The 21196-nt window shown below is 43.2% G+C and overlaps 2 protein-coding genes across 2 annotated transcripts in view; both read left to right on the top strand.

The window, feature by feature from the left end:
* The first annotated feature begins 3557 nt into the window (after window positions 1-3557).
* Window positions 3558-21196, top strand: part of Nak (Numb-associated kinase) — a 144261-nt gene continuing 126622 nt past the window's right edge. The window contains exon 1 of the mRNA XM_070097506.1: window positions 3558-4004. Within this exon, the coding sequence (XP_069953607.1) occupies window positions 3884-4004 (121 nt within the window). The 5' untranslated portion in view covers window positions 3558-3883. The remainder of the gene's footprint in view (window positions 4005-21196) is intronic.
* On the top strand, window positions 8176-20791 carry LOC138854403 (piggyBac transposable element-derived protein 2-like). The gene is made up of 3 exons (XM_070097450.1): window positions 8176-10030; window positions 10297-10977; window positions 20783-20791. Exons 1-3 carry the CDS (start codon window positions 10025-10027, stop codon window positions 20789-20791), a joined length of 696 nt encoding a protein of 231 aa, XP_069953551.1. The 5' UTR covers window positions 8176-10024.

The raw sequence follows: 21196 nt of genomic DNA, 5'->3' as shown, positions 1-21196 counted from the left end.
TCTTCAGGTCACTTGTTCTATCTAGGCTGGAATATTGCTGCACACTAACAGCACCTTTCAAGGCAGGTGAAATTGCCGACCTAGAAAATGTACAAAGAACTTTCACGGCACGCATAATGGAGATAAAACACCTCAATTACTGGGAGCCCTTGAGGTTCCTAAACCTGTATTCCCTGGAATGCAGGAGGGAGAGATACATGATTATATACACCTGGAAAATCCTAGAGGGACTAGTACCGAACTTACACACGAAAATCACTCACTACGAAAGCAAAAGACTTGGCAGACGATGCACCATCCCCCCAATGAAAAGCAGGGGTGTCACTAGCACGTTAAGAGACCATACAATAAGTGTCAGGGGCCCGAGACTGTTGAACTGCCTCCCAGCACACATAAGGGGGATTACCAACAGACCCCTGGCAGTCTTCAAGCTGGCACTGGACAAGCACCTAAAGTCAGTTCCTGATCAGCCGGGCTGTGGCTCGTACGTTGGTTTGCGTGCAGCCAGCAGCAACAGCCTGGTTGATCAGGCGCTGATCCACCAGGAGGCCTGGTCACAGACCGGGCCGCGGGGGCGTTGACCCCCGGAACTCTCTCCAGGTAAACTCCAGGTAAACTCCAGCATTGGAAAATAAGGAATATCCACTAGGAATTTTTATTGACTTAAGAAAAGCTTTTGACACAGTAGACTACGACATCCTACTCCACAAACTTGATCATTACGGTATAAGAGGCCATGCGCTTGCTTATTTCAAATCTTACATTACTAATAGGTATCAGTATGTCACCATTAAAGACACAGCATCAGCAACACGGCCACTTGATACTGGAGTTCCGCAGGGAAGTGTCCTTGGTCCCCTGCTCTTTCTCATATACATCAATGACCTTCCAAACGTATCCCAACACCTGAAACCCATTCTCTTTGCTGACGACACGACTTATGTCATCTCTCACCCTAATCTTGCCACCCTCAACACCACTGTGAATGAGGAGCTGATCAAAATATCGACTTGGATGACAGCCAATAAACTTACGCTTAACACTGACAAAACCTACTATATTATGTTTGGTAGCAGAGCAGGAGATGCACAAATTAACATTAAGATTGACAACACTCTAATTACCAGAAATAATGGGGGCAAATTCCTAGGCTTATACCTTGACAACAACCTGAATTTCAGCACCCATATCCAGCATATAACCAAAAAAGTATCCAAAACGGTTGGGATCCTCTCCAAGATACGATACTACGTGCCGCAAAATGCCCTTCTCACACTATACCACTCACTTATTTATCCATACCTCACCTATGCTATTTGTGCTTGGGGATCAACTGCAGCAACACACCTAAAGCCAATAATAACCCAACAAAAAGCTGCAGTAAGAATAATCACTAAATCCCATCCCTGGCAACACCCCCCCCCCACTCTTCATAGACCTAAACTTACTCCCTGTTCAGTACATCCACACTTACTACTGTGCAATCTACATCTACAGGGCCTTAAACTCTAATATCAACCTTGACCTAAAACGCTTTCTTGATAGTTGTGACAGAACCCACAGGCATAACACCAGACACAAACATCTCTACGACATTCCCCGTGTCCGACTAAACCTTTACAAAAATTCAATGTATGTCAAAGGCCCTAAAATCTGGAATACCCTACCTGAGAACTCTAGAACTGCAGACACATTCATCACCTTCAAAACTACCATTAGAAACATCTTATCTCCCTGATACACCCTGTCAACTAACTACACGAATACCACCTGGTGGTTCACACTTACACTCACTGACTCATTTGACCATAAACAGAAATATTAATCTCAATCTTAAAATAATGAATCCTGTGATACTCCAATACTGAAACTATGTACTGTGCCAAAACAAAAGCATTTACATTGCTAAACTCACAAACTAGTATTTAGTCACTTAGCCATAATACCAACTTACCTCATAATTTGTAATATTTTACAATTAAGAATAAAACTAAGTATGCCCGAAATGCCTAGCCATGCTAAGCGTTCTAGTGGTACACTCTGTAATCACTATTTTACTACATGTAAACCACACAATAACCAAATTTCTGTAAACTCAGCATTGTAATCCTTATAGAGAATAAACTTTGAATTTGAATTTGAATTTGAAAGTGAAGACAGTTTTGTAGTACCTAAGGTAGGTGGTCACCACTCAAATTTTTTATGAAACAGCAATAAAGGTGTGAAACAGATTGGCCGAACATGTCAAGGCCAGTCTTAGTATGAGTTGCAAGGTTCCTAATGAATAAAGGGAACTATACAAAAAGGTTCCTAATGAAGCTACAGAAAGGTTCCTAAAGAAGCTACAGAAAGGTTCCTAAAGAAGCTACAGAAAGGTTCCTAATGAAGCTACAGAAAGGTTCCTAAAGAAGCTACAGAAAGGTTCCTAAAGAAGCTACAGAAAGGTTCCTAATGAAGCTACAGAAAGGTTCCTAAAGAAGCTACAGAAAGGTTCCTAATGAAGCTACAGAAAGGTTCCTAATGAAGCTACAGAAAGGTTCCTAAAGAAGCTACAGAAAGGTTCCTAATGAAGCTACAGAAAGGTTCCTAATGAAGCTACAGAAAGGTTCCTAAAGAAGCTACAGAAAGGTTCCTAATGAAGCTACAGAAAGGTTCCTAATGAAGCTACAGAAAGGTTCCTAAAGAAGCTACAGAAAGGTTCCTAATGAAGCTACAGAAAGGTTCCTAATGAAGCTACAGAAAGGTTCCTAATGAAGCTACAGAAAGGTTCCTAATGAAGCTACAGAAAGGTTCCTAAAGAAGCTACAGAAAGGTTCCTAAAGAAGCTACAGAAAGGTTCCTAAAGAAGCTACAAAAAGGTTCCTAATTAAGCTACAGAAAGGTTCCTAAAGAAGCTACAGAAAGGTTCCTAAAGAAGCTACAAAAAGGTTCCTAATTAAGCTACAGAAAGGTTCCTAAAGAAGCTACAGAAAGATTCCTAAAGAAGCTACAAAAAGGTTCCTAATGAAGCTACAGAAAGGTTCCTAATGAAGCTACAGAAAGGTTCCTAATGAAGCTACAGAAAGGTTCCTAATGAAGCTACAGAAAGGTTCCTAATGAAGCTACAGAAAGGTTCCTAATGAAGCTACAGAAAGGGAGGAGAGTGATTTCTTCAATAGTTAACATTCGTGTACATATTGTATTAAGACGATTTTCCTCTATTTAATGTTCTTGTAAATAACTCAGTTCACTTTATTCCATCTGTAACTCTTCATTATAACTGACTGTGACGCAGTTGAGTTACTTAGTTGTTTTAATATTTATAGTTATAACCCAGACTAACTTGTAATAGCAAGCTAGGATGTTAATAATAAGATATTAAAAGGATATCAATGGGAAGAAGTCAGTCTTACTTTTTTGGGGGGTTATGCTAGGTAATTTACACATATATTACTATGTATAATGATTGTAATCACCTAAACTTGTGAGATTGTGCTTGTGTATAAGTATACCTGGTTAAACTTAGTTATGAATTAGAGTAATCTTGGATGTTTATGTTACGTTTTCTGTGTTAAGAGGAGACCGGAAGCAGCCATCTTAGGCCCAGTGAGGCACTAGTGACACTGTTGCTGCTCTCCTCGTTCCTCCTGTCCACCCACCACCACAATGACACTCTAGTGGCACTCCTCCTGGCATGCAGCTGCTCCACTGTGCTGTAACTAGGCGTTAAAAGAGTGTAGTTAGAAGAGAAGAGAGAGTGTGTGGACCGCCCTGTGTCACGGCGCTCTCAACACCGCCTCCACAAACCAACAATTATGGGACCTGTCAATCTATGAGGGAGGAACTACGTCGTCTCTCAGGTCGCTGAGAGTTGTGTCAGCTCAAGAGGGTGCTGTTGGACAAGATGAAGAAGCTGTTTCAGAGGATAGACCAGTCTAACAAGGACCAGAGCCACACCACCTTCATAGGCAAGGTGTTTGTGGTGGGTCGTAATACTGTCACCGTTGAGGAGGTCATTGCTGAGGGTGAGTGATGACCCCTCTCTGGCACTGGTGGTTGCGTCTGTGTGTTGTGTTGAGCCTGTTTGGCACTGGTGGTCGTGCCTTGACCCTGTGTGGCACTGGTGGTCGTGTCTGTGTGATGTGTTGACCCTGTGTGACACTGGTGGTCATGCCTTGACCCTGTGTGGCACTGGTGGATGTGTCTGTGTGATGTGTTGACCCTGTGTAGCACTGGTGGTTGTGTCTGTGTGATATGTTGACCCTGTGTGGCACTGGTGGTCATGCCTTGACCCTGTGTGGCACGTGGATGTATCTGTGTGATGTGTTGACCCTGTGTAGCACTGGTGGTTGTGTCTGTGTGATATGTTGACCCTGTGTGGCACTGGTGGTTGTGTCTGTGTGATGTGTTGACCCTGTGTGGCACTGGTGGTCGTGTCTGTGTGATGTGTTGACCCTGTGTGGCACTGGTGGTTGTGTCTGTGTGATGTGTTGACCCTGTGTGGCACTGGTGGTCGTGTCTGTGTGTTGTGTTGATCCTTTGTGGCACTGGTGGTCATGCCTTGACCCTGTGTGGCACTGGTCATGCCTTGACCCTGTGTGGCACTGGTGGATATGTCTGTGTGATGTGTGGACCCTGTGTAGCACTGGTGGTTGTCTGTGTGATGTGTTGACCCTGTGTGGCACTGGTGGTTGTGTGTGTGTGATGTGTTGACCCTGTGTGGCACTGGTGGTTGTGTGTGTGTGATGTGTTGACCCTGTGTGGCACTGGTGGTTGTGTCTGTGTGATGTGTTGACCCTGTGTGGCACTGGTGGTTGTGTGTGTGTGATGTGTTGACCCTGTGTGGCACTGGTGGTTGTGTGTGTGTGATGTGTTGACCCTGTGTGGCACTGGTGGTTGTGTCTGTGTGATGTGTTGACCCTGTGTGGCACTGGTGGTTGTGTCTGTGTGATGTGTTGACCCTGTGTAACACTGGTGGTTGTGTCTGTGTGATGTGTTGACCCTGTGTGGCACTGGTGGTTGTGTCTGTGTGATGTGTTGACCCTGTGTGGCACTGGTGGTCGTGCCTTGACCCTGTGTGGCACTGGTGGATGTGTCTGTGTGATGTGTTGACCCTGTGTAGCACTTGTGGTTGTGTCTGTGTGATGTGTTGACCCTGTGTAGCACTGGTGGTCATGTCTGTGTGATGTGTTGACCCTGTGTGGCGCTGGTGGTCGTGCCTTGACCCTGTGTGGCACTGGTGGTCGTGCCTTGACCCTGTGTGGCACTGGTGGATGTGTCTGTGTGATGTGTTGACCCTGTGTAGCACTGGTGGTTGTGTCTGTGTGATGTGTTGACCCTGTGTAGCACTGGTGGTTGTGTCTGTGTGATGTGTTGGCCCTGTGTAGCACTGGTAGTTGTGTCTGTGTGATGTGTTGACCCTGTGTGGCACTGGTGGTTGTGTCTGTGTGATGTGTTGACCCTGTGTGGCACTGGTGGTTGTGTCTGTGTGATGTGTTGACCCTGTGTGGCACTGGTGGTCGTGTCTGTGTGATGTGTTGACCCTGTGTGGCACTGGTGGTCGTGCCTTGACCCTGTGTGGCACTGGTGGTCGTGCCGTGACCCTGTGTGGCACTGGTGGTCGTGTCTGTGTGATGTGTTGACCCTGTGTGGCACTGGTGGTCGTGTCTGTGTGTTGTGTTGATCCTTTGTGGCACTGGTGGTCGTGCCTTGACCCTGTGTGGCACTGGTGGTCGTGTCTGTGTGATGTGTTGACCCTGTGTGGCACTGGTGGTCGTGTCCTGGAGTTTACCTGGAGAGAGTTTCGGGGGTCAACGCCCCCGCGGCCCGGTCTGTGACCAGGCCTCCTCTGTGTGTGTGTTGTGTTGATCCTTTGTGGCACTGGTGGTCATGCCTGGACCCTGTGTGGCACTGGTCATGCCTTGACCCTGTGTGGCACTGGTGGATGTGTCCGTGTGATGTGTTGACCCTGTGTGGCACTGGTGGTCATGCCTTGACCCTGTGTGGCACTGGTGGTCATGTCTGTATGATGTGTTGATCCTTCGTGTCACTGGTGGTCATGTCTGTGTGATATGTTGACCCTGTGTGGCACTGGTGGTCGTGTCTGTGTGATGTGTTGACCCTGTCTGGCACTGGTGGTCATGTCTGTGTGGTGTTTATCCTTCGTGGCACTGGTGGTCATGTCTGTGTGATATGTTGACCCTGTGTGGCACTGGTGGTCGTGTCTGTGTGATGTGTTGACCCTGTGCGACACTGGTGGTCATGCCTTGATCATGTGTGGCACTGGTGGTCGTGTTGATCCTGTGTGGCACTGGTGGTCGTGTCTGTGTGATGTGTTGACCCTGTGTGGCACTGGTAGTTGTCTGTGTGATGTATTGACCCTGTGTGGCACTGATGGTCATGTCTGTGTGATGTGTTGACCCTGTGTGGCACTGGTGGTCATGTCTGTGTGATGTGTTGACCCTGTGACACTGGTAGTCATGCCTTGACCCTGTATGACACAAATGGTTGTCATGTCTTGACTATGTGTGGCACTGGTTGTCATGCCTTGATCCTGTGTGGCACTAGTGGTTGTCATGTCTTGATCCTGTGTGGCACTAGTGATTGTCATGTCTTGATCCTGTGTGGCACTAGTGGTTGTCATGTCTTGATCCTGTGTGGCACTAGTGGTTGTCATGTCTTGATCCTGTGTGGCACTAGTGGTTGTCATGTCTTGGTCCTGTGTGGCACTAGTGGTTGTCATGTCTTGATCCTGTGTGGCACTAGTGGTTGTCATGTCTTGATCCTGTGTGGCACTAGTGGTTGTCATGTCTTGATCCTGTGTGGCACTAGTGGTTGTCATGTCTTGATCCTGTGTGGCACTAGTGGTTGTCATGTCTTGATCCTGTGTGGCACTAGTGGTTGTCATGTCTTGATCCTGTGTGGCACTAGTGGTTGTCATGTCTTGATCCTGTGTGGCACTAGTGGTTGTCATGTCTTGATCCTGTGTGGCACTAGTGGTTGTCATGTCTTGATCCTGTGTGGCACTAGTGGTTGTCATGTCTTGATCCTGTGTGGCACTAGTGGTTGTCATGTCTTGATCCTGTGTGGCACTAGTGGTTGTCATGTCTTGATCCTGTGTGGCACTAGTGGTTGTCATGTCTTGATCCTGTGTGGCACTAGTGGTTGTCATGTCTTGATCCTGTGTGGCACTAGTGGTTGTCATGTGTTGATCCTGTGTGGCACTAGTGGTTGTCATGTCTTGATCCTGTGTGGCACTAGTGGTTGTCATGTCTTGATCCTGTGTGGCACTAGTGGTTGTCATGTCTTGATCCTGTGTGGCACTAGTGGTTGTCATGTCTTGATCCTGTGTGGCACTATTGGTTGTCATGTCTTGATCCTGTGTGGCACTAGTGGTTGTCATGTCTTGATCCTGTGTGGCACTAGTGGTTGTCATGTCTTGATCCTGTGTGGCACTAGTGGTTGTCATGTGTTGATCCTGTGTGGCACTAGTGGTTGTCATGTCTTGATCCTGTGTGGCACTAGTGGTTGTCATGTCTTGATCCTGTGTGGCACTAGTGGTTGTCATGTCTTGATCCTGTGTGGCACTAGTGGTTGTCATGTCTTGATCCTGTGTGGCACTAGTGGTTGTCATGTCTTGATCCTGTGTGGCACTAGTGGTTGTCATGTCTTGATCCTGTGTGGCACTAGTGGTTGTCATGTCTTGATCCTGTGTGGCACTAGTGGTTGTCATGTCTTGATCCTGTGTGGCACTAGTGGTTGTCATGTCTTGATCCTGTGTGGCACTAGTGGTTGTCATGTCTTGATCCTGTGTGGCACTAGTGGTTGTCATGTCTTGATCCTGTGTGGCACTAGTGGTTGTCATGTGTTGATCCTGTGTGGCACTAGTGGTTGTCATGTCTTGATCCTGTGTGGCACTAGTGGTTGTCATGTGTTGATCCTGTGTGGCACTAGTGGTTGTCATGTCTTGATCCTGTGTGGCACTAGTGGTTGTCATGTCTTGATCCTGTGTGGCACTAGTGGTTGTCATGTCTTGATCCTGTGTGGCACTAGTGGTTGTCATGTCTTGATCCTGTGTGGCACTAGTGGTTGTCATATTGTTGATCCTGTGTGGCACTAGTGGTTGTCATGTTGTTGATCTTGTGTGGCACTAGTGGTTGTCATGTTGTTGATCCTGTGTGGCACTGATCATGTCGTTGACCCTGTGTGGCACGGGTGGTCATATCGTTGATCCTGTGTAGCACGGGTGGTCATGTCATTGATCCTGAGTCACACTGATGGTCATATCTTAACCTCATGACACTAGTAGTCACATCTTGACCCTGTGTGACACTAGTGGTCATATCTTGACACTGTGTGACACTAGTGGTCATATCTTGACCTTGTGTGACAGTGGTGGTGAAATATTGACCCTGTATGGCAGTGGGTGTCATGTCTTGACCCTGTGTGGCACTGGTGGTCATGTCTTGACCCTGTGTGGGACTGTTGCCTGTGTCGAGGGTGAGTATTGACCCTGTGTGTCATTTCTGGTGATCTCACAGGGAGCGTTGACACTCTTGTCATGTTAAATTATGTTTGACATGGGGGTTCATATTGGGTCATCACATGGTAACTCTGAAGAGTAAACTCTACCTTCTATTATGGAAGGTCTTGTGTTATTTTGCCACGAGATTCAGATGTGCTGATTTTATTTATGATTTTGGGTGAGTGTTGGTCCTGGGTCACATAGTAGTGATGAATGTTAAACTTTATTTTTACAAAGTATAGTTTACAATTAATTTGGAAAGGTGATATTATTGAAATACTTTATAGAAAGTCCCAGAATATTCAGAGTATTTTGGGCAGCCTTAAGATAAACTTTTAACTGCTACCAGAATTTTTTGCAAGAACACTATATTGAAAGGTTATTACAAATGTCGGTCAAATGCAAAGTCAGATACTAATCTAAATCTCAATATTACTGCCCAGGACATGAAGTAATTGAAGACCTTATACAGGAGGGCCCCACTTATATAGCAGGCTAGGTTCTGGGCTACTACTGTAAAGCGAAAATCACTGTAACGTAAGACATAGCCGTTTTTCACTTTCAAATGTATATAAAAGCCTGACAACATGTTTACACTATCATACATTAAGTGAGCAATAGAGCTAGGCCTAAAAAATGCATATACAGTACAGCCTCTCCTCACTTAATGGAATTTTGTTCCTAAAATCACATCAGTAAATGAATTCGTAGCTAAGTGAGGAGCATACTGTAAAGGTAGTGGGTTTGTGTCAACCATCTTTGATATTGTTTTAATGTCACCTTTTCACTGTTTATAACATTTCTGGCATATTTTTAAATGTTTATACAGTAGTGTACTGTATATTGTAATAAACAGAATAGAGGAAATCAGTTCTAATATACATTATTTAGGTAGTGTGCATACTGATCACAGAGCCCGTCAGAAATCTGAGTCGTCAGTAAAAGAGTATACATCGCTAAGTGAGGAGGGGCTGTACACACATTACTTAAAATATTTTTGTCCATAGCTTTTAGTGAGTGGTGAATATATTTATTGTAGGAAGTCTGAATAAATAAAGAATGGGTATAACTGAAAATCGCTGCGTTAGTGAAATGCCATAAAGTGAAGCTCTGTAAAGCGGTATGGTTTTTTAAAATTACTAGATTAATTCATAATAAAACTCACACCGAGAAGATATAATCTAATAATTATAATCATAACCATAAATTTTAAAGGGGTAAGAGGGGTCAGCCAGCAGAAGCCCACAGTTAGCCCTTTGTCGATCTTGGCCGAAAAAATTCGGTATTAATTACGTGTTTTTGGCGCGTGTCATACTTCGCGCCCCGCGCGGCCAGCTTCCCGTTCTTTAGTTCCAACCAATCACAAGCCTTCCCTGAGTCTCTTCAGCTAAGTACAGTTCGCTTCTGCCGCCTTCCCATTGGTTGAGAGATCAAAATATAAACACTGGTGGCTTGGCTTCGAACACACACGCATTTTTCCCTCCACCCTTACTAATCTACTCTTGGATTATACATTCTACAATGTCGGTAAGTACTGATTGTTGTGTTTAGTGCTTACATGAATAGTTTAGGCATATTTTGATATATACCTAAAGTCCGTGTGAAGCATAATATGAGTGTAGCATGCAGTTGAAAAAAGTGCAAGCATTTTAGTCCGAATTCTTTCGGTCTTGCGCGAGTTTCCGGGAATGTCCAATTATAGTCAAATAAATATTTATAAAAAAAATTTCAATTGCATATATGAACTCTGTAGTGGTCTGGATTTATACAGGAGGTTTCTATTGTCCTTCCAGTTCCATGAGAGGCTGTTTTATGGGGAGCAGTCGACCAGCAGGTCGAGGTATGTCTGCGTTTCTGAAGACAGTGACTCGGAACCAGAGGTAGACGAACCAGAATTGCTGGATAGTGGTGATGAATACTTGCCACCGGATGCACAGGATGCAGAGATGTCAAGTGATGATGAGGAGGAAGAAAGGAAAGAAAGGCCAGCCAAAAAGCAGAAAGTAATGAGGAAAAAGAAAACTTTTAGGATTGAGGAATACCTGGATGAGGAAGAGATCCATGAGAATATTGCTCTTCAAGTTTCATCTCAGTGGACCGTAGATGACATTCAAAATGATCCTTTGCCGGCATATGAACATGAAAAGCCTCTTGCAATTAGGTCTCCATATGAGTATTTTCGTATGTTCGTTACTCCAGCCATGATAGATAACATAGCATATCAAACAAATTTGTATGCAAGGCAAAAAGACGTAAATAGTACTTTTTCAACAGATTCTGAAGAGATCTTGAGGTTCATAGGTATTTTGTTGTTCATGGGTATTGCTCCACTACCATCCCTCGAAGACTATTGGAAAGCTGCTTTTAGGAGCCCACAGGTTGCAGATAGCATGGCGTCTAAGAGGTTTAGGTACCTTAGAAGTCATATTCATTTCAATGACAACACAAAAAAGGATAATGACAGATTCTACAAAGTAAGGCCTCTTCACACTGAACTAACTAATGCTTGCTTGAAAATTCCAGCTACACCCAAGCAATCTATTGATGAAGTCATGGTTGGTTTCAAGGGTAAAACTGCTGGAAACCTAAGGCAGTACATCAAAACAAAACCAGATAAGTGGGGTTTCAAACTTTTTTGTCGTGCAAGTCAAGATGGACTCATACATGATATACTCATGTATCAAGGCACAACAACTTTTGACGCACATCCCATACAGCTGCCACAGGAAGAATCTAAACTTCCAATAAGTACAAAGATTGTTCTGGTACTTGCACAAACTATGAACAAGACAAACACATCAGCAATCTATGCTGACAATTTCTTTTCAAGTATACCTTTGGTCAAGCTACTAAGAGATAAGTATAACTGCAGATACACTGGAACAGTACGTGACAATAGATGTGGTAAGCCACATCTGGCGCCTATCAAACAAATGGAAAGGAACAGTGTGGTCAGGGGCAATTTTTGCTTCAACAACAATGATGGTGTCCTTGTTGTAAGATGGAAGGACACCAAAGTTGTGACTTTAGTGACAACTGATATTGGGGTCGAGCCTCTGAGTCTTGTTGACAGATATAACAAGGTTACAAAGAGGAAAGAGCAAATATCGTGCCCTGCAGTCATCAAGAACTATAATGCAAACATGGGAGGTATTGACAAAAGCAACATGTTGGTGCATCTCTACAAAACACCAATGAAATCAAAACGTTGGTACATGCGGCTATTTGCCTATATTCTTGATCTTGCTGTTGTGAATGCATGGCTGCTTTATTGCCGTGATTCTCGAGCAATAAAGCAAAAGTGTATGCAACTGAAGTATTTCAGGAATTGTATCTCTGAAATTGCAAGGTCTAAAGGACAAAACCTTAGAGGGAGCATCCTAAGAACAACTCCAAGACCTTCACCAACTAATTCACCATGTACTTCCAATGGTGTTGGCATAGTGAAACCTGGGAGGGGAAAACGTACAGAAATGCCTGATGACAGTGTTAGGAAAGACATTAGTCTAATGCACTTCCCAATGGCAGGGCAAAGGCCGTTTACTTGCAAGTATTGCAGCAACGCGAAGAAAACGGTAACATCGTCATTCGTGTGTAGTGTATGCAAAGTAAATCTGTGCATAAAGACTGATAGAAATTGTTTCTCAGACTTCCATCTTGCCATTTAGCAATATAGAATCATTGGTCTTCCAAATGAATCTCAGGAATATAGGGATTGAAACTTGCATCACTTTGCAATTTGGCGTTGTTGATATTTGCTTCCTTTTTATATTTTTGTAACAATTAAAAAATGTTTTGATACAAGTTCCATTTATGTTTTTTATATTGTCTGTTTGTATATTAAATTTAAAAAATTGTTTTGGTGTGTTTTATTAACAATTGCAAGTTTGCAACATAAAATTTTTTAATCCCTTTGTCGGGAGCAGCCTAATATTTTCGGTCTTCGGAGATTGGCAATTGCTCGAAAACTAACCATCAGAAATCAATTTATATGGGATCAGTGACCTTGTATTGAGTTACTCTATCCACCATAGGGAGTTCAGTTCGAATTTCAAATTTTCGGACCCCTTGCGCGATGAAGGGTTAGATGACCAAAAGCCCCGGCTGTGGATCATCATATGACTAGACCTGCATATACCTGGAGTATACCTGGAGAGGGTTTTGGGGGTCAATGCCCCCACAACTCAGTCTCTGACTAGGCCTCCCAGTGGATCAGAACCTGATCAACCAGGCTGTTACTGCTGGCCGCATGTAAGCATGTGAACCACAGCTCGGATGGTCGGGTACTGATTTTAGGTGCCTGTCCAGTGTCTTCTTGAAGACAGCTAGGGGTCTGTTGGTAATCCCCTATATGTATGCTGGGAGGCAGTTGAACAGTCTTGGGCCCCTGACACTTATTGTGTTCTCTCTTAGCATACTAGTGGTGCCCCTGCTTTTCACTGGGGGATGCTGCATTGCCTGCTGAGTCTTATGCTTTCATAGGGAGTGATTTTTTGTGCAGATTTGGGGCTAGACCCTCAAGGATTTTCGAAATGTATGTTACAGTGGACCATCGGGTAACGCCTTTAATCTGTTCCAGAGAGCTAGCCTTTAACTGATTTAGCCTTTAGCCAAATTAATTTTCCCCATAAGAAATAATGGAAATCCAATTAATCCAATTTCCCTACACAGAAAACAATGATACATGCACAGTAAAGAATACTGAAATGACATTTATCTTTATTGTGGACTTGTTGATGAGTGATGAGATGGGAGGAAGGGAGAGGATGATGAGATGGGAGGAGGGGAGAGGATGATGAGACGGGAGGAAGGGAGAGGATGATGAGACGGGAGGAAGGGAGAGGATGATGAGACGGGAGGAAGGGAGAGGATGATGAGACGGGAGGAGGGGAGAGGATGATGAGACGGGAGGAGGGGAGAGGATGATGAGACAGGAGGAGGGGAGAGGATGATGAGACGGGAGGAGGGGAGAGGATGATGAGACGGGAGGAGGGGAGAGGATGATGAGACAGGAGGAGGGGAGAGGATGATGAGACGGGAGGAGGGGAGAGGATGATGAGACGGGAGGAAGGGAGAGGATGATGAGACGGGAGAAGGGGAGAGGATGATGAGACGGGAGGAAGGGAGAGGATGAAGGTGTTCTGTTGTTTGGAAAGGGGAATCCCCTTCCATAAAGACTTCAGGTAACAAGTCCTTTTCTGGGGTTACCTCCCTTCTTGGTTTTTTAATGCCACTATGACCAGCTTGAGAGTCACTGGACCTCTGTTGCACAAAATATCTGCCCAGAGAGCTCTGTTTCTTGTGTCCCTTTAAGATTTCCCTAAAATGGGACACGAGTGTCATTATACATGTTGCCAATACGGCTTGCAACAGCTGTTTCAGGATAATATTCATCCATAAACGCTTGCAACTTTGTCCACATTGTACACATTTCCTTAATCTTTGACGAAGGCAACTTCCTCTATCTCTCTTCCTCTTCCTCTGAAGCAAATTCCTGAGCTGTGATCTGTTGCTATTGCACCTGAAGCTCTTGCAGCTTTGTAGTGGTTAGCTCTTCATCGTCGTCCTCCACCAACTTTTCCACATCCTCGCCACTAACCTCCAACCCCATGGACTTCCCCAGTGCCACAATAGATTCCACAACTGGCATAGTCTCCTGAGGGTGAGCCCCAAACCCTTCAAAATCCCTTTCTTGTACACATTGTGGCCACAATTTTCTCCAGGCAGAGTTCAAAGTCCTGCAAGTCACTTTCCCCAAGCCTTACCTATAAGGTTTATGCAACTGAGGATACTGAAGTGTTCTTTCCAGAACTCTTTTAGAGTCAATTCAGTGTCTGAGGTCACTTCAAAGCACCTTTGAAACACTGCTTTTGTGTAGAGTTTTTTGAAGTTTGAAATGACCTGCTCGTCCATGGGCTGGAGGAGAGGAGTGGTACTAGGAAGCAAAAAGTTCACTTTGATAAAGCTCAACTCCTCTGCAATTTGCTCTTGCAAGTTGTGAGGATGAGCAGGAGCATTGTCCATTACCAGGAGGCACTTGAGTGACAATTTATTTTCCAGGAGGTACTTTTTCACAGTGGGGCCAAACACGTCATAGAACCAGTCAAGGAAAATGTCCCTAGTGATCCATGCCTTACTGTTTGCTCTCCACATCACACACAATTTAGTCTTGATGACATTGTTTTTCTTGAACATTTTGGGAGTTTCAGAGTGATGCACAAGTAAAGGCTTCACTTTGCAATCCCCACTAGCATTACTACAAAACATTAGAGTTAGCCTGTCTTTCGTAGACTTCGTGTCCTGGGAGTGCCTTTTCCTCCTGTGTAATGTAGGTCCTGTTTGGCATTTTTTTCCAAAACAGGCCTGTTTCATCACAATTGAACACTTATTTGGGTTTCAATTTTTCAGTGTCTATGTACTCCTTAAAGTCCTGCACATATTTTTCAGCCGCTTTTTTGTCAGAACTGGCAGCCTCACCATGCCTCATTACACTGTGTATGCCACTACGATTCTTAAATCTCTCAAACCAGCCTTTGCTGGCCTTAAATTCATCAATAGCAGCACTATTTGGAGGTATTTTCTTAATGAGATCTGCATTCAACTGCTTTGCCTTTTCACATATTATTGACTGAGAAACAATATCTCCTGATAATTGTTTCTCATTTATCCACACCAACAACAGTCTCTCCACATCTTCGAGTAGTATTTGCGATCTCTGTTTTGTAAGCATACTAGCACCTTTTGCAACAACAGCTTCCTTGATTGCCTTTTTGTTGGCCAAGATAGTAGTGATGGTTGAATGGGGTTTGTTATACATGTATAACCTTTCCAACTCCGAGATACGCACTCCACTCGTACTTTGCAATTATCTTTTTTTTTAATTCAATAGTATTTCTCACCCTTTTTACCACAGGGTTGGCACTAGAAGCTTCCTGGGGCCCATTGTGGCTTATTTAGCAGTTACAAGCACTAAAGACAATGGAATAATACAAAATATATCGCATGCTCACATGGAATCATCCTCACTGGCTTTGTAAACAATGGCACACTGGCTGTACAAGGACTCATGGAGTGGCCAGGCCCACTCAGGCTGCCTCGAGTTTACCTGGAGAGAGTTCCGGGGGTCAACGCCTTGAAAGGTGCTGTTAGTGTGCAGCAATATTCCAGCCTAGATAGAACAAGTGACCTGAAGAGTGTCATCATGGGCTTGGCATCCCTTGTTTTGAAGGTTCTCATTATCCATCCTGTCATTTTTCTAGCAGATGCGATCGATACAGTGTTATGGTCCTTGAAGGTGAGATCCTCCGACATGATCACTCCCAGGTCTTTGACGTTGGTGTTTCGCTCTATTTTGTGGCCAGAATTTGTTTTGTACTCTGATGAAGATTTAATTTCCTCGTGTTTACCATATCAGAGTAATTGAAATTTCTCATCGTTGAACTTCATATTGTTTTCTGCAGCCCACCGAAAGATTTGATTGATGTCCGCCTGGAGCTTTGCAGTGTCTGCAATGGAAGACACTGTCATGCAGATTCGGGTGTCATCTGCAAAGGAAGACACGGTGCTGTGGCTGACATCCTTGTCTATGTCAGATATGAGGATGAGGAACAAGATGGGAGCGAGTACTGTGCCTTGTGGAACAGAGCTTTTCACCGTAGCTGCCTCGGACTTTACTCTGTTGACTACTACTCTCTGTGTTCTGTTAGTGAGGAAATTATAGATCCATCGACCGACTTTTCCTGTTATTCCTTTAGCACGCATTTTGTGCGCTATTACGCCATGGTCACACTTGTTGAAGGCTTTTGCGAAGTCTGTATATATTACATCTGCATTCTTTTTGTCTTCTAGTGCATCTAGGACCTTGTCGTAGTGATCCAATAGTTAAGACAGACAGGAGCGACCTGTTCTAAACCCATGTTGCCCTGGGTTGTGTAACTGATGGGTTTCTAGATGGGTGGTGATCTTGCTTCTTAGGACTCTTTCAAAGATTTTTATGATATGGGATGTTAGTGCTATCGGTCTGTAGTTCTTTGCTGTTGCTTTACTGCCCCCTTTGTGGAGTGAGGCTATGTCTGTTGTTTTTAGTAACTGTGGGACGACCCCCGTGTCCATGCTCCCTCTCCATAGGATGGTAAAGGCTCGTGATAGGGGCTTCTTGCAGTTCTTGATGAACACGGAGTTCCATGAGTCTGGCCCTGGGGCAGAGTGCATGGGCATGTCATTTATTGCCTGTTCGAAGTCATTTGGCATCAGGATAACATCAGATAGGCTTGTGTTAACCAAATTCTGTGGCTCTCTCATAAAAAATTAATTTTGATCTTCTACTCTCAGTCTGGTTAGTGGCTTGCTAAAAACTGAGTCATATTGGGACTTGAGTAGCTCACTCATTTCCTTGCTGTCATCTGTGTAGGACCCATCTTGTTTAAGTAAGGGCCCAATACTGGACGTTGTTCTCGACTTTGATTTGGCATAGGAGAAGAAATACTTTGGGTTTCTTTCGATTTCATTTATGGCTTTTAGTTCTTCCCGCGATTCCTGACTCCTATAAGATTCCTTTAGCTTAAGTTCGATGTTTGCTATTTCTCTGACCAGTGTCTCCCTACGCATTTCAGATAGATTGACTTCTTTTAGCCGCTCTGTTATTCTTTTCCGTCGCCTGTAAAGAGAGCGCCTGTCTCTTTCTATTTTACATCTACTCCTCCTTTTTCTTAGAGGAATAAGTCTTGTGCATACATCAAGTGCCACCAAGTTAATCTGTTCTAGGCATAAGTTGGGGTCTGTGTTGCTTAGTATATCTTCCCAGCTTATATCGGTTAGGACTTGGTTTACTTGGTCCCACTTTGTTTTTGTTATTGAAGTTGAATTTGGTGAATGCTCCCCCGTGACTAATCTCATTTTGTCGGTCTGGGGCTCTGCGCATACATGTCTGAACCTCAATTATGTTGTGATCTGAGTATATTGTTTTTGATATGGTGACATTTCTTATCAGATCATCATTGTTAGTGAAGATGAGGTCTAGTGTATTCTCCATTCTAGTAGGCTCTATTATTTGCTGGTTTAAATTGAATTTTGTGCAGAGATTTAAAAGCTCGTGTGAGTGTGAGTTTTCATCAGAGCTGCCTCCTGGTGTTATTACTGCAACAATATTATTTGCTATATTCCTCCATTTTAGGTGCCTTAAGTTGAAATCCCCCAGGAGCAAGATGTTGGGTGCAGGAGCTGGAAGATTTTCCAGACAGTGGTCAATTTTTAACAGCTGTCCTGGAATTGCTGGGATGTTGCATCCGGAGGCTTGTAGACTACCACAATGACTAGGTTTTGGTTCTCGACCTTTACTGCTAAAGCTTCCACTACATCATTTGAGGCATTAAGCAGTTCTGTGCAAACAAGTGACTGCAATGTACAGGCCAACCCCCCCCTTTTGCCTGTTCACTCTGTCACATCTGTATAGGTTGTAACCTGGGATCCATATTTCGTTGTCTAAGTGATCCTTTATGTGGGTCTCAGTGAAAGCCGCGAACATTGCCTTTGCCTCTGCAAGCAGTCCAAGGATGAAAGGTATTTTGTTGTTTGTTGCTGGCTTTAGACCCTGTATATTTGCAAAGAAGAATGTCATCGGACTGGTGGTATTGTTGGTACTGGGGGGGGATTTTTTTTCCGGCATTAGTATCTGTATCTGTTGGTTTGGAGTGGAGGCCATCGACTGTGGTTCCACTCCAGGAATGACTGGATTTGGTGTACAATTTCTGCCATTTCCTGCCAGTTTTTTTTTCCTTCCTGGCACTAAAAAACCTTTCCTTCTTGAGTGGCTGCGCGGACAAGTTCGGGATGAAAACCCTCAACTGAGTTATTTGGCGTTAGCCAAGCCAATACTGTGTTTTTATGCCAAAGTGAGCTGTTATCCAATTTTGGCACTAAACGGTGACGCCTTTACTATATTGTATACCTTTCTCACCTGCATTCCAGGGAGTACAAATCAAAGGACTTCAGCCATTCGCAGTAATTTTGGTGCTTTATCGTACCTATACGTGCCATGAAAGTTCTTTGTAGGTTATCCAGGTCTGGAATTTCGCCAGGCTTGAAGGGGGCCATTAATAATGTACGGCAATGTTCCAGCCTAGAGAGAACAAGCGATTTGAAGAGAAACATTATTGTCTTGGCATCCCTAGTTCTGAAGGCTCTCATTATGCATCCAATAATTTTTCTAGTGGATGTGGTAGAGACATTGTTGTGATCTTTGAATGTGAGATTCTCTGACATTATCACTCTCAGGTCCTTCACATTAGTTTTTCACTCTATTGTGTTGTTGGAATTTGTTTTATAATCAGATCCAGTTTTTATTTCCTCGAGTTTTCCATAGCAGAGTAATTGAAATCTATCTTCATTGAACTTCATGTTGTTTTCTGAGGCCCATTTAAAGACTTGGTTAATATCTGCTTGGAGATTTACAGCATCCTCAATGGATGACACTGTCATATGTGAATTACTAAGGATAACCCCAAAAACGTCAGTGACTTACTTCTAATGGGGTTCAGTATGTATCATGTGCATTCCTATTGAGAACACATATTGTAATACTATTACATTTTAGTTCGTTGTTGACTCATTGCTTGTGGATCAGTGGTAGCACCTCTGGCACACAATTGTGGAACCTGGATTTGTTCCTGGATTACACTTATGATTAGCAGGATTATTGTCATGCACAACATTATGCAGAGGCTAGATGGAGAGAGAGTTTAGTTCAGAACCTAAAGAATAAAAATTTTATTTCTTTGCAAAGGTTACAGTGTGTAATTACAATTTTGATTTGTTAAATACAAAGAAAACCACTTTCATGCTGGGGCATTTCGGGCAGTAAAAGGACTTGGGTTTAATCTCTAGGCGAGGTAAGACTTGGGCAAGTCTTGGCTAAGTTCAGGTATATTATCTAAAAAAAAAAAAAAAAAAAAAAAGAAACCTAATGTAAAGTAACTTATGGGTTGAACCCCTACCTGTTCTGTGGTTTGTTTGAAATTATGTTGTTATGATTTCATGAGTTATAACCAGACTTGTTAATTTTTGTGAAATATTAAGATTTAAGATATGTAGTGTACAGCAAGAGTATTTACAGAAAACATGCTTGCACTGTTAATTGTGGTTATTTGATTTGTTTATTAAATCTTGTGGGTAATTTAGTGCTTCATTTAATCAATTTTACGAGAGAGTAGTTAAAGGTTTTGGAATATACAGTAGTTGCTCTTACCACTAAACTTCCCTTGTGGCAAAATCTGAAATCTAAATCAGATGTAAACCTGTGAATCAAGTTTAGAATAATCATAGATTAAGTTCTGAACACTTAGGAATAAAGAATGTCAGCTAGGTGGAGAGGTGTAACTGATACCAGGAGAGTTGGTATTGAGTGTAACCCTATAGTATAGTTAGGAATCAAATGAGCAGGTGTGACTGACAGGTGGCTGACTAACACTCAAGGCATGGCCCCAGTGTATGCTGTTAATCTTCACATCTAAACCACATGTTTAGGTTTTACTCCATAATTACAGGAGCAGTGCTATTGTTACAGAATAATTAGTATATAATGAAAGCAGATTGGAGAATGCAACAAAAAATTCATTACCTCTACATGCCTTACAAATTGTGTATTTGGTATAAGCACTAATTCTCTAGAATTAGAAAAGGGGGATAGAACTCAACCAAGAAATATAAAATATTCCCAGAAATGTAGCACTTGTGCCAAATTAATGGAGTTCCTTGTTTATAAAGAAGTGCAGAATGCCACTAGCATGAGCACTTGGTATTCTTTGAAGAAAGAACTTAGATATAGTTGAAATCTCAGAAGCCATAAAATGTACAGACTGGCTGTAATGGGTATATGGGCCAATGGGCAGGTAACAGCAACAGCCTGGTTGATCATGCAGTCCACAAGAAAGCCTGACCCTGGGCTAGACTGGTATCTCACAGGTGATGGGCTCAGTTCAAGGAACCGAACTTATTCTTCTCTCCCTTAGATCAGACCTGTTTGCTTCCTATTTCCCAGGTGCTGTGTGAACTCTACTGGCTTAGTGGTTCCAGTGATCATAATAATTTTCAAAATATATGAAATAAATGTCACCTTATTTTATAACAGTGTGTAGGTAGCTACTGTATATTTTGAAAAAAAAAAATGCATGTACATAGTTCAAAGTTTTAAAGGTGAAGATCTGGTTGAACCCCTGGGAGCGAGCTTGGTCCATCTCATTAATATTTTTTAAATTATCATAATTAATGTCTCCTTATTTTCAGCATTCATAGTCCGACCATGGGGGTTGTTATGTTTGTAAGCAAGTGTGGAGTGGATGAGTGAGGACATCATATCTAGTACAGTTGTCCTCATGTATGTCACATTTTTTGTCTGTCTGTGGTCTAAACCGGAAGGAAGGTTGTGATAAGGAGCTGACAAAACCTGGACGTTCATAACTGTTAAACTATATTATATTTGAAGTTTTTAACTCGGGAAAGATTGCTAGTCTTTTCGTTTGTCTCTTGAACATGAAAAATGCCTAGTTAATCTAAATGCTCTACTTTCTGCTTCCTTTCTACTTTTTTCTCTTCCTCCTTCCTAAAGAGAAGATTTTGTTTGGATTTTTAACTTGGACGGGTAGCCACCCAGAATAACCCATTAAAGTCAGTGTGTCATCTGGGGGGACTGTCATATTT

The sequence above is a fragment of the Cherax quadricarinatus genome, chromosome 58 (assembly GCF_038502225.1).
Source record: "Cherax quadricarinatus isolate ZL_2023a chromosome 58, ASM3850222v1, whole genome shotgun sequence".
NCBI lineage: Eukaryota > Metazoa > Arthropoda > Malacostraca > Decapoda > Parastacidae > Cherax > Cherax quadricarinatus.
This window is presented reverse-complemented; position numbering and strand designations above follow the sequence as displayed.